The sequence below is a fragment of the Nicotiana tabacum genome, chromosome 24 (genome assembly GCF_000715075.1).
Source record: "Nicotiana tabacum cultivar K326 chromosome 24, ASM71507v2, whole genome shotgun sequence".
Lineage (NCBI taxonomy): Eukaryota > Viridiplantae > Streptophyta > Magnoliopsida > Solanales > Solanaceae > Nicotiana > Nicotiana tabacum.
This window is the reverse complement of record NC_134103.1, coordinates 46,119,293-46,133,418: the sequence shown is the minus strand read 5'-3', so window position 1 is coordinate 46,133,418 and position 14,126 is coordinate 46,119,293. Positions and strand designations below refer to the sequence as shown.

Genomic DNA, 14,126 nt, shown 5'->3' with positions numbered 1-14,126 from the left:
TCGACCGGGTTCACTCGGTTGAGCACTGATCGCGCTCCCCGAGTTTGGGGCGTGACGCAAAAACCCAAACTAATAGCCTGTTTGGCCAAGCTTTTCCTTATTTTTCAAAATTGAAGTGTTTGACCAATATTTTAGAAGAATAAAAAGTATTTTTAAGTAGAAGTAGAAAAAAATAGCTTATTCTCAAAAGTAATTTTTTGAAAAGTATTTTTGAGAAAAATACACTTAAAATTACTTTATAAAAGTTTGGTCGAGTACTAATTCATACTCAAAAGTATTTTTTAAATTAATTAAACAAATACAAATTATTTCTCGTCAAAATTACTTTTATAAAAAACAATTTTGAAAAAAAGTTCTCTTATTTTAGAAGATTTGCCAAACAGGTTATAAATTAACCCTTTGCTCTCTCCCCGTCAAAAACATCCCCCACTCACCCCAACAAGGAAACCCCGACAATCTAGCAGCTCTCTTGCGTTTTGTGAATTCCAACCGGCAACGGGCGACGACTTACAGTGACTGCGTGGGCGACTCTCACTGTAAGACTCTCTTTTCCTCCCTTTTTTTTTGTATTTTTTGATTTGTTCTTCCACATATGTTTTAATTTAATTTACTGATGCATCAGTTTTGATATTAAGAATTTCAGTTACCGAGAGACCAATTTTAAAAGGCCAAATTAGGCGTTTCTTGGGAACTTCCAAAAGCATATTCTCAGAAAACTAATTTAACATTAAAATCTCAACTCGTTTAATCATGAAATGGAAGACTACCAACTAAGTTTAAGCAAAAATAGATGGTATCATAGAAGAGATAGTTTATGTGGTTACTTGTGCAATGTATTGATGTAATTGAGCCTAATATATTTGCAGGGGCTTGCAAATTGCAAGATAAAATCTAGCTACGTCCAACTTCCGAGGTCATATTTTCTCCAATTGGTAAGTCTTCTTTTATTTCTCAAAGAATGTTATAGTTATGACTTATGTGGTAGATTCTCTACCTTTTGGTTTACTGCTTATACGGAAGATTTTTCCATTATTAATAAAATTATTTACCTTAAACAAGATGTTATCATTATGACTTATGATAGACTTACTATGGAAGGATTGTGTTCCCTCTTACATGTTATAATTTGTGTTGATAGAAGAGATCTGATTTCCCTATTGGAATTGACTTATTGTTAATCGATATTATTAAAAATTCATACTTTGGTCTAGGTTCTTATTTTCACTTTTTTTTGGTGATCGGGTTGTATATGTAAATTGAAAAGACGGATAAACGAACTTAAGTCCAAAATAGGTGACATGATAATATTATTCAAGGCAGTGGTGGCACCCGTCGTCTTAAAATCTTGGGTCTGCCTTTGAAAATAGGCAACATATGATAATGTTATGATGGTGAAGAATAGAGTATGAAGTAGTCTTTTTGGTGATATTTTGAGTAGTAAAGATTAAAAACAATGTATCTGAAAAATTGGTTAGAGCAAGTCATATGTAACAAGAGTTAGATCTCTGGAAAGGAAAATGAAAACTGTCTATAAATTAAGGAAGTTACATCCTTTTGGTGGAATTTCTTTTTGGAGGAAACTTATTCCAATAAATTCAAAGTAAATAAACTCTAAGAATAATTTCATTAATTTTCTTTTTTTTTTTGACAGAATATTTTTCGGAAAAAACATTTTTTAATTAAACCAAACAAATATGAAGGGTTTGGCTGTGAAACAAAAATGTGCTAACTCCAGGAATAACGGATACCTTGAAAGACCTTGGCTGAACTTCATACGTGCAAACAGGGACGGCAGAAGAAAGAAGGAATCAGCAAGCAATGGCAGATTTCACGACATCGACTCACAGAGCCAAGTGGATTTTCACTCCCCAAGAGCTTGTAAGTTGCAAATTTTGTCCATTTAAATCCCTGCCCCTTAGTTCCAATCAACTGTTTCTGAAAATCATCAGCAGTACTAGGGATCTTTTTTGTAAATACTCCCTCCGTTTTAATTTATATGAACCTATTTCCTTTTTAGTCCGTGTAAAAAAGAATGACCCCTTTCCCTATTTGGAAACAATTTACCTTTATGCAATAGTTTATAGCCACACAAAATATATGTGCCTCATTTTACATTACAAGTTCAAAAGTCTTCTCTCTTTTGTTAAACTCCTTGTCCAGTCAAATGCGTTCACATAAATTGAAACGGAGGGAGTAATAGAATGAACTGTTACTGTTTACAGAGGGACAAGTACAAGGCTGCTAATCAAAGAGCCAAACAAGCTCTAGAGAAGGTATGCTAGTTCTATTTCCGTATGTTTTCTATGTGCTGGCACATGTATTTCTCAGTGTAAAGAAATGACTTTTTGTTGTGCTGATAAATTGCATCATTTATGTCCTCTTACTGTTGATTTAAAAGTTATTTGTCTTGCAATGTGCCTACAAATGCGTAGTGTATGAACTTCTATATGCCTAGTTTGGTTTCTTGAATCAACCCTGTCCCCTTCTTTGTGCTTTAACTACAATGGTATATCTGTAACCTCAAAACATTGAAGCATGCATCAGAGGAGTACTTCTACCTTTGAAATTCTTTCACTCACACACAGGCATCAATCTTCCAATCTTCTACAACTCAATTCCAGGAAAAAATCGTGGTCGTTTGACCACTTTATTCGGCGCCAAATCATTCCAATACTACACTTATAAATGATTCGCATGAATTTTTTCACAATGATAAAGCGGTGTCGTTTTGTTTGCTTCATTGACATTCCTGCAAGGATGTATACACCTTGCTTATGACATTGTAATTTATAACTGTATGTATTGATCTTGAAGTTCCTTAGATTACACGCTCCTAATATAGGAAAAGCCAAATTGAAGGTTAGATCAAGAGAAGTTGAGTCTTACAGAGGGTATGAGGTGTAATATTGTCTTTTCTTTAACAGGGGCTACAGTGAAATAGACAGTAAAGATTACTTGACCAAAATGTGTCTGTGTAGTTTGACATATCTATGGACTTGATTTATAAACTTAATCAACACTTTTCAACTCTTTTCTTGTTAACTTTGATTTGCTTACAACGCTGATAGCTAAATATGTTCTGAAGTACGGAGCAACCAGAATGGAAGTTGACATCGATGGGTCTTTCTCGTATGCTGAACCTCAAAGTGATGCAAAAGATAGTGGTAAGTTGTTTCTTGCCCCATGTAAAGCAATTTAAACTGATTCAACTTCTGTTGTAAGGCCCTTTTTGTTTTAAGGTAATCACCATTCTTTTCACTGCCTGTTGGCATGTTAGCTGAAAAGCGTCCCAAACCTCTCAAGGTCGAAGAAGAGCAGCTGTTAAGGGCTTTTTATGAGTTCAAAATTCAAGATGTCTGTGATGCTTTTAAGTTCCCACGCAAGATTCAGGTATAGGTTTAGTTTATTATTTTTATTTAATATGGCTCCAGCACTGCCTTGGCGCTGATTTTAATATAGTGTTGCCATTCTAAAAAAAAAAGAAGTTTATTTTCATGAGTTACAATTAGTGTACATATCAAAAGATGTATTTTTGGTTATTGAATCAGCAACCTTTGATCAACCTATTTGAAGGTTAACCAGTTATCATGTTGCATTGCAGGCAACAGCTCTCATTTATTTTAAAAGGTTTTATCTGCAATGGTCGGTGATGGAACATCATCCCAAAAACATCATGTAAGAAACTCTTAATTATCTCTTCCACCAGGTCTCCTGGTTCGAGAGAGATCAAGAGAGAGACATCCCTAAATATTGTTGACACTGTAAAAATGTGTTTTACTATCTTCTTCCCAAGAAAGTGGACGAGGTGTCTTATGATATTTGCAGGTTAACTTGCATATATGCAGCTTGCAAGGCCGAGGAAAATCACGTATCAGCTGAGGAGCTTGGTAAGGGGATAGAACAAGATCATCATGTTATCCTCAATAATGAGATGCTGGTTCTTCAGGCAAGGATGTAATTTATATGTTATTTCCTCCTACACTATTTTTTTGAATCCTGCTTTTATTTGAATTTTTACCTTTCTCTTGCAGAGTCTAGGTTTCGATCTTATTGTTTATGCTCCATATCGTGCACTCGAAGGTTTTGTCAGTGATATGGAGGTCTTTTGTTGATCCACCAATTAACTTTTTGTTGTAACTTTTTGAATGGATTCTTTTTTTAAAACATAATTACGATGGCTATGTGGTTAAAATCATGTTGTAATAGCTACAGCATGAGTAAAACTCTCAATATGAAGGAAACTTCGTAAGGGCTTAAATAAATCCCAATTGGTTATAGAGTATCCTGATAGTTGGTTACTCCTTAATCACGTATCATGTCCAATGCAATCTTTGATTATTCTTCTTGAAACTTTAGGAGTTTCGTGGTGCTAATGATGATGACCAACATGAGACGCTAAAGGTAATTGTTATACATTTGCCATACGATTTTGAAAATTTAAATTTAATAGCCTTTGATTTTCTGCTCCTTGTACAATCTGGCTTTAGTGAATTGCATTTAATTAGTGTTGTCGTATTACAATTATTATATTTAAACAACTGTCCATTACTGTATTTTTTTCCAACAATGCTGAGACTGTGCTTTTACTGAGCCGAGGGTCTATCGGAAACAACCTCTCTAACTTCACAAGGTAGGGGTAAGGTCCGCGTACACACTACCCTCCCCAGACCCCACTTATGGAATTACGCTGGGTTTGTTGCTGTTGTATATTTAAACAATTGAGAGAGCTTGTACATTTTGGCTTTGAATAATTGCATTTCACTCGGTGTTGTTCAACAATTAGTCAGGTGATTCGAGGTTTGGGAATAGAGTTCACGGTATATTGTGTATATTAGACATAGAAAAGACATAGGATCATTTCAATTGGAGACATTGTTATACCTTCTTGAAAGAACGGATGCAGTGACAGATCAAAAGCTTTCTTTATATCAAGTTTGCAAATGAGACTGGTATGGCCAATCTATTCGGAAATCTAAGCATTCATTTGCAATGAGAACAACATCATTAATTTGACGGCCTCTAATGAAGGCCAACCGATGAGGAGAAACTAGTTTACTGATAATCAGCTTTAGTCTAGTAGCAAGTACCTTAGGAAGGATCTTGTAGAAGCTACCCCCAAGACTAAAGGGTCGGAGATCCCAAACTTCATTATCTCCAGACATTAGGGACCAAAGTAATAAAAGTAGCATTTAGACTCTTGGGAAGTGTTTGTTAACGGATGAGGTTCAAAACATTAAGAAAATGGTGCCTGATAATGCTCCGAAACTTTTTATATTCTACCCATGGTAAAGCCATTTGTCAAAGACGGAATCATTGATAACACCAATAACTTCCTCTTCTAGGAAAGGTTGTAAAGCCATATTATCTTCTATCGAAATACAGGAATATTACAATAAGACCGTGGGAGTCACATGGAGTCATCTTTACTGTAGAGTGATTCAAAGAAATCAAGGATTTTGTCCTTTATAATCACCTCATCTGTAACTATAACCCCATCAATAATAAGGTCATTAATTTGATTATATTTACGGTAGGCGTTTGCCATTTGTGAAAGAACTTAGTGTTGTTGTCACGTGTTTTAGCTAAATACTCATTGACTTTTGTCGCAAAATTATTTTTTCCTGCTTGAATATTTCATCAAGGTCCATTTGTAATCTGTCTCTCTACCATTTCATCATCAGAGCGTGTTCTCCATTCAGCTTCATTGTTAAATTTCAGTATCTCTGCAAGGATAAAGGATTAAACTCTTCTGAGTTCTATACTGTACATCAGAGATTAATGCTTACCCCTCTGGCTCATGGAGCTGCCAACTAGCTAAACTTTCATTTGTTGAACTGCAAGTGTCTTTTACACATTTCTTTTTGACCTGCGATTTTCGATAAGAGCAATTAATAAATTTCCTGATTAGAAATTTGTAGCATCTTGGACATCAACCAGTACACTACTAATTCAATTGATTTTTTTAGTCATTACCTCATTGAGTTCTTTCCTGATAACAACACGATAGGGGATTCAAGAATTATTAAAGAAAAACAAGAAAATCAAGAAACGTGTGGAAGCTAAAAGAATATAGGGAAACGAAAAAAGACAGAAATTAAAGATAGATTGAATTAAAGAAAGAGTTTCTTCAATTCAACAAGTCTATTCTTGAAGTTGAATCCTAGCAACAACAATTAGCTAACGAAGAACTAATCGCCTTTGGTAGAGAATTAAAAACAAGCTATCAAATAAGACACTTTTATGATATAGCCAAGTATCAATTACAAATCTCATGGATTCTTCTATATATAAGCTATTCAAAGAAGCACATAAATTCTCAAGAAAGTTGGAAGAACCCATAATTACCAAAATAAAAGTTTCAATACATTCAAGCTCGTGATTATAACTTTCCCCAATAATATTTCTAACATCAACAGATTCTAAACATTTGCTCAAACTGTCATAGAAAGAGTCATAAATAAGCTCATGAAAGAGTATTTGATCACTAACGTCACAATAATCATTCATAGCCTCTTTACTAGTAGCAAACACTTTTACAGGCTCACAATCAACATGACTAGAAGAATGACTTCTCATCACACAACAAAATTCACATTCTAGCAATTTATCACATGAAAACTCATTAGCCACTTGAATAAGAGAAGAAGAAATATTTAATTCATTCGCAAGCCTCTTCTCATATATTTCATGCCTCTTTCCACAAAGTTGGAATACATGATCATCTATGTCATACTCAATTTCAAAAAGAAGCAAATTACTTTTGCACTTGAACTTAGATATTACAGTTAATGACTTGATATGCATCAAAATATCATCATCCACAAAAATAATATAGTCACCAACATAAAAAATAAGAGTATAGTTCTTTACCTCCAAAAATACCTTAGGTGTTCTAGAAAGCCCAAGAAATCGGATAAACCAATTATACATACTATACTTGGACTTATTTACCAATGGAACATCATCACCTTGTATTCTTTTATGCAATGGCTCCAACTTAGCAATGTCTTTAGGGAACTCCATGTCATAAAACTGTAAATAAGGATCAAAATAGTCAAAAGGTTCAACAACAAAGAAATTAACCAAGATTTTATCTTCCACCATCCAACAAAAATAGATTTCGCCAAATTCATGTTGGAATGCAATTAGATCCTTTGCCACCATCTCTTGCACTTCACCTCCCCTTTCAAAAGGTATTTCAACACGTGGCTGCACAAAATCACAAGAACTAAAACAAGAAAGAGTTAATGAGTTAGGAAGTAAAGAAACTTTTTTCTTGCTTACACACTCTCTTTGGCTTTTATCACAAAACTTACTTTCTCCTCACCTTTAGCCTCTTTTTTCTCACTAAAGTTTTTTTCTTTTTCTTCACTCAAACCCTCTTGTTTTTCTCTCTCTACCTCACAGACTTTTGTTATCTCATTGCCTTCTCTCTTTTCTTTTCCCTCAAGCTCCCTCTTTTTCTCACTTGATATCCCCTTCTCTTCACTCAACACAACCTCTCCTTTTTCCTCTCTTGGGATGTCGACATGCACTCCCTTACTCCTCTCATTCTTTTCTCTCTCATATTTTTTCATACTCTCTTTAATAGTCTTTTCATCTTCACAAATTTGTGAGGGAGTCAAAGGTCCAAGAATGAGTTTCTTCCCGTTAACCTCAAAAGAGTATCTATTTTTTTTCAGGTTATATGAAGCTCTTCTGTAGACATACCATGGCTTTCCCAACAAGATATGATAATTATCCATGGGAATCACATCACACCAGATCATATCCTCATACCTTCCAATAGAAAATAGTAATAACACTCTTTTATCTACCTTTACTCCTCTCAACATGTAAGGTTCAATATGCTCAACACAAGCTAAGTTCAATTTCTCAACCATATAAGTGCTAATTGAGTTATAGCCAAATTATTTGTCAATTCTAAGGGCACAAATCGTGGACATCACTTTAGCTCTTGTTTGAAAAATAACTTTACGATTGTTTTCCTTCCATTCGGTATACTGTAAGTTCGACTTTTCAAGTTGTTGAGTCATAGCTCACCTCCTTTCGCTATAACTACCTATTTGAGACATCTTGACATAGATTAGAAGAAATATGTATCTTTTAAATTTGGCTCTTTCCCTCTAATGTTCTCACTTATCTTGCCTTTTTCCCACTCAAAGCAACTCTTGGTCGTTAATCTTGTAGATTTATTAATAAACCTTACTAGTCATAACCTTAGCGATAAGAATGTGGAGTTAGATAAAAGGAAAAGGAAAGTGAAGGACCAAACATAGGAAGGATAGGAATTGGTTATTAAGAAGAAAAAAAAGAATAAAGAATTTAAGAAACCTAAAACCCTCAAGAATAAGGAAAAAAGTTACCTTAATCTTCAAGAACTAGGATCTCTTCTTGTTTCTTTCTTGACTTGAAAACCAAATTATACTTGAATCCGAAAATAATAATGAGCAATAACACTTTTTTGGGCTGATTTTTATTTTTTTTGGTTTTTTTAATCTTTTTTTTTTGTTCAAGAATTCACTCAAGATTATCAAGATTAAAATCTTGATTAGCCTATGCTCTGATACCACTTGATAACAACACGATAGGGGGTTAAAGAATTACTAAAGAAAAATAAGAAAATCAAGAAACGTGCGGAAGCTAAAAGAAAATAAGGAAACGAAAAAGAAGACATAAATTAAAGATAGATTGAAGTCTATTCTTGAAGTTGAATCCTAGCAACAACAATTAGCTAACGAAGAACTAATCGCCTTTGGTAGAGAATTAAAAACAAGAGATATATTGTGAAACCCGACCCTTTAGAATAACAAGAATAACAATAAGCCTGAAAAGGGTTTAACCTTACCACTTAAGTTGATTCTTGAAGGTTGGAAAAATAAATCCAAGAGTAGCCACACACAAGAGTGCAAGAAAAATATTACATTTTTTGTTGATATTGTCTATAATAATCTCCCCTAAAAACAAAGAAGACATCCTTTATATAGAGAGGGAGTCACGAAATTCTACCAAAAAAACAAAAAAAGAAAGTCCCAACTACCTTAGGATAGGATCTTGAATGTCCAAAACCAATCTTGGATAGAATCTTGGAAATCTTGAAAATCTTGAAGGACATTTGCAAGCAACTTGGCACCAACTTGCACTCAACTTCTAGCACGACTATTGTACCCTTCTTTGACATAAAGTAAGTTCTTTTTATGTTATAAAAACGTGACTTCATGTAGGACTTATTGGGCTGCAAGTTTGGACACATTTTAGGTGCCAAAATGGTCCAAAAGTGGACTGATTAGGACCTTCTTCAAAGGATATCTCTTGGAATCCAATACTCCTTTTCTTGGACATAAATTTGGGCCATAAAACAATTGTAACACCTAGGGAATTCACATCCTTTATCCTTGAGCTCTTTCTCCCAATTAACAACTTCTTTATTTGCATTTGAAGTATAATGACCTTGTTTTGCAACTCTTTAGCTTGACATCTTGTTAAAGGTCCTCTTTGAGATTCCAAAGCTTCATCCTTGTCCTTGAATATAGTCGAGCTTCCTTGGATGCTATCATTTCCTTTATATGTGAGATAATGCACTTGATCTCTGTTTGACTCATGGAACTGCCAGCTTAATATATATCCTTTTGGACTATAGAGAATGCTTGAAGCCGCTAGGATGGAAGCAGATAAGATTATGCGTACAGAGGCACCACTTTTATTCCCACCTGGGCAGGTATTCTTTATCAGTGACACAGTCTCATGAAATTCCTTATTAAAATTTTGTTCAGCATAAACATCGTTATAGCTCCCTAGTTGCAGAAGACTCTATTAATAGATATTATCATATCCTTGATGCTGGCTTCGCCATTTTTATAAAGAAAAGTCCGCGTGTTTTCAAACGGTCATAAATCTTTGATTTATTTTTGTTCCCTTTTTATTTTTCCGGCTTCATATGAAGTACGGATACTGAGAATTCTCTACAGATAAAATTTTCATGGTTGGTCTTCCTAAATTAAATCTACCTTTTCTTTATGGAAATAATGGATTGGGTACGTTTGCAGAGAAGAATTCTGGCTACAATTTTAAATAGGCTTCGCTTAACATTTTGTTGCAACTACCCAGGTCTCTTCTGTTGGTTAAGACTTACATTTTGTTTAGTCTGTTGAGTGTACAGATTTTGTGGAAGCGGGTAGTCAAAAAGACGGAGTCTGAGAAAGGAATATGAATTTTCCCAAGTTAAGTTTTTTTAGAAAGTCTTTGTGAAAATAACGCAAAGCAAGAACGTTTTGGGAAATTGAACTTTTAACAGACGTGTAAATTAGCAACTTCCGTGAAGATCGGCAAATTGTACTTTTGACAAAGGGGTTGTTTGGACAGACTTTGACGGTTAAAACTGAATGTTTATATGATTCAACATTTGAAGCATTTGCAGCAACAGTTGGTACATTACCTGCAAATGTACATCCCAATTTCTTTGTATATGTTGAATTGACACTGTTAAAGAAAGAATAGAAGACTTTTGGCACATGAGCTAAATATGAATGAGATAACAAAACTACCTTGTACCAAACAATTTGTTTTGAATATACGTTTATATAAATCAAAAAGTAAAAGTAAGAAATGTGAAATTATCGAGTTTCTACATGTGGATATACGTTGGTCCAAGGCTTTGGTCTAGTGGTAAGAGTGTTGTGCATGCTGTGAGGGTTAGGCACATGTCATGGTTTCGAACATTGTTGCAGACAAAAGCTTGGTATTCAAGTGGAGAAAGGGTATTGGGAGAGGGACGGGCCTATTATGCACCGAGTTTCGAACTGTTCGTCTGAAAAAGATGGAAATATGTCGATCCTTTTGGACGGACGAAAAAGTAAATAGTGCCAAACAGATTTTAGAAGGATAGCATTTAAACAATTATATCAGAATTTGTTTTTAAAAAAATTATCAGCACATTGTATGTTCAAAATGATAAGCTATGTTCTGATTTCAAATTTATTCCAAAGAAGTAACTTGATGTTACACCTGTGGGTACCTTCAAGAGCGCAAACCTAATATCTTTAGCTCTTGAATGACGTAAATAATCATTAGTACAAGATCAGCCTTTAAACTTCATTCTTTAGATGTCATTATTTTGAAGCAAGCAGCTCTATTTTATTCACTTGCTTGAGAGGTCTATATTTTGTATCCTGGATGTGAAAACTGTATTGGCCCTATGTGATGCTCCAATACACTAAGCTGAACCATTTCAGTTCTTAATTAATTTTTCACCTATAAATTTGTTTTTACTAAGCCCTCCCATTTAAAAAAAAAAAAAAAAAAACTAAGCCAATGCCCCCTCCCCAATATTGACTTCACTTGACCACATGTCATTGCTAACTGCTTCATATTTCTCCATGGTCAGGTTAATAATTAGTACTACATGCTCAGAAGTTTAGTAGTACTAAATGTTTAGCGTATTAGGCCATTCTTCACTTTTACATCCGAAGCTTTCAATTTTCTTTTGGTTATTATGTTATCCTTTCATATCTCTATCTGCTGGCCTTCTATTTTCAAGTTAATGTGAACACAAAAAAATAAAAATCATTTTCTTCCTCTGCGTTTTCATTCCTTTTCTCTCAACTGAAACAACATAAGTTAGAAAGTACTGCAAACGATGTTACTCACTATTCTATCCAGATCATTATGGAGCTTTAACTGTAACATGCAATCACTTGAGTAGACAATCATAATCATGTATATGGTTAATAATGCATCCATAATGTGGTTCTGACTGGATCACTTCAGAGGAGCTCTTCTTTGTGATGGACACGTTATATCCAGAGAACTCATATTTTAGATGAGGGAGTGTTACAAAAATAGCGAGTCAATGTAAGAACTTGTTTATGTTGATCATCGTATGGTCGACATATCAAGAGATTTATCTCATGATCATGCATGATAACAGAGTTCACTGACAGTCTGGTTTGTGTTTGGCATTATGATCTGCTCTTTATGAATGCACTAACCTTAACACCACATACGTGTCTTTTTATCTGGTAATCTGATTTAGCTTCTATTTCATTGTTGCAGTTGGCGTTGGCAGCTTTGCGTCGAGCTAATGTGGTGCATGACATTCTTGATTTTGAGAGGTTTAAGTCACTATCTTCGGAATTAATGCAAACTAGTCTCCTTTTCCTCCTACTGACATGATAATTAATTTTCATGAAGGTATCTGAGAAGCATCCTATCACGTCAACAGTCAACTCAAGCAATTTCTGAACTTTCAGTTTCTTTAAATACCATTGATTCTTTGGTAGGTGCTTTCTGCTTTAATCCAGGCCTATATTTGCCCTGCTACTTCTGGAAAATTTTCTTTTTTTCCTCTCTAAATTTTTTTTCTGTGCTTAATGTAGTCAGCTTACTGCCTAAACTCGTGGTATTCTGACAGATTTGTAAACTTGAGGCTCCTCCAACTTCCAAAGATGTGAAGCACATTGACAGGAAACTCAAATCATGTCTTGATCCTGGTTCACACGACAAGTACTTTCTATCAACTTTTCCCAGATTGTCATTTTGTCCTATCTTGACTAACTTAATATATAATCTTTGCCATTTTTGGATCTCTTTCTCTATGTCTCAGGCATATTATCTACCACCAGACTGAAATAATTGCTGTTTAAAAAATGCAGGAGTAAGAAAAGGAAGCACAGATCCAAGGAAAGCTCAACTGAAGTGCAAGACCTCTCTTGAACCTCTTTTAACTCAGTTTTATGCCCCAAGAATATGTTGGTATTCAGTGGGTGGAACTATCACTTGTTGGTACTCATTTAATTCCTAATATAAAGCAGAAAAACAAGTTGCACTGAGAGGTGGTCAATTTCTACTGCACACGTCATTCTCAGAGGGCCTTGCAGCTGAAATTGAACTGCAATATCCGAAGTTGCTCAAACTGCAGCAGATATAGTATACATGATGGTTGATGGCAGTTGGTCATGTGTTATATTGAACAGTCAATTTTATTAATGATCGTAACATATGCATCTATGAACTGGAAGCAGGTGAACAATCGGTTGTCAACCTCATCTGAAATGGAGCCCACCGAGGCTTAGGAAGTTTATTTTTGCGATAGTTGTGTCCAAAATTTATTCAGACTAGTCTGCTGAAAATGTATTAACTTGTGGACTAACTCGAAAGTGAATCTTATTGTTTCTGTTTACTGGATTGAATACTTTGAAGCTTCTTTGCATTTCCTCTTTTCTTTTGATGGGAACACGGAATTAGGGCACTAATTTTGTTACGATCCAAATCCTACCCGGTTGTGCTCGTTAGGCGAACCGACCAACACAAATGTAATAACAATAGAAGATAATCATATAATTAAGAAATTAAAATGCAAAATTTCAATAACTAACCAAGAACGGGTGTCACAAGTCGTGAGCAACTAAAAATAAGAGTACAACACTGATATGAAAAAATGTATCATCTGTTTGAATATATGTAAATAGAAGTACAAGATCCAAAGCTACCATGAACAAATGACAGCTAATAATTGGAATTTTGATATGTCCTCAATGCTTGCTCTCAAACTCCAAATAGTTCAGCTTCAAAATTTGTACATAAGGTGCAGTATAAGTACAACCGACCTCATGTACTCAGAAAATATCAAGACTAACCTCAACAAAGTAGTGACGAGCTTTACTCAAAAGATACTCACTTTATATAACCTGTGTAGTTCATAAGCATATATAATAGCAGAGAAACAACAAATATTAATTATAAGGTGCACTGTTAAAGACGAGGAGAATAAGCATGTGTTTTTAAATAACAAAGTCAAAAGCTTATACAAATGCACCAAATCAGCTTATAAAGGAGATATGCAACAAGTAGTAAAGACTCAAACTTTACACCAATCCGACACCCTTCAAGTGTCCAACAACCATCTATCAAGTCCCCTGTATGTGTAAAATACATGAATACACATATATAGATGATATGCTTGAATGTTCTAAATGAGTTTAGAACGTCTATGCATGATAAATACTCAAATTTTGTACTAAAACCGACACAAGCCTATGTGTCTGACACAAATCCATGTGTCCATTGTGCATGCACTACCGACGGAATTCTGGTGTTCACTGACTCTATAGGGACGGATTCATATCCAC

The 14,126-nt window shown here is 34.7% G+C and overlaps 1 protein-coding gene across 12 annotated transcripts; it reads left to right on the top strand.

Annotated features, from left to right (window-relative positions):
• Positions 1–382: 382 nt before the first annotated feature.
• Positions 383–13,207, top strand: LOC107795645 (cyclin-H1-1). Of its 12 annotated transcripts, none has more exons than XM_016618312.2 (15): positions 383–536; positions 867–932; positions 1,787–1,878; positions 2,223–2,273; positions 3,086–3,164; positions 3,278–3,390; positions 3,602–3,675; positions 3,826–3,946; positions 4,032–4,100; positions 4,357–4,401; positions 9,641–9,718; positions 12,052–12,110; positions 12,190–12,274; positions 12,410–12,501; positions 12,651–13,207. In XM_016618312.2, exons 3-15 carry the CDS (start codon positions 1,819–1,821, stop codon positions 12,709–12,711), a joined length of 987 nt encoding a protein of 328 aa, XP_016473798.1. In that variant the 5' UTR covers positions 383–536; positions 867–932; positions 1,787–1,818; the 3' UTR covers positions 12,712–13,207. The 12 variants fall into 12 exon arrangements, with proteins under 12 accessions (XP_016473798.1, XP_016473804.1, XP_016473800.1 ...); XM_016618318.2 differs by having other exon boundaries at positions 3,069–3,164; XM_016618314.2 differs by having other exon boundaries at positions 2,161–2,273.
• Positions 13,208–14,126: the final 919 nt, after the last annotated feature.

Coding starts and splice junctions, on each gene's coding strand:
- LOC107795645 (XM_016618312.2), top strand. CDS start 1,819: ATGGCAGATTTCACGACATCGACTCACAGAGCCAAGTGGATTTTCACT. Junction 2,274..3,085: donor CCAAACAAGCTCTAGAGAAG/GTATGCTAGTTC, acceptor TATGTTCTGAAG/TACGGAGCAACCAGAATGGA. Junction 3,947..4,031: donor ATGAGATGCTGGTTCTTCAG/GCAAGGATGTAA, acceptor TTTCTCTTGCAG/AGTCTAGGTTTCGATCTTAT.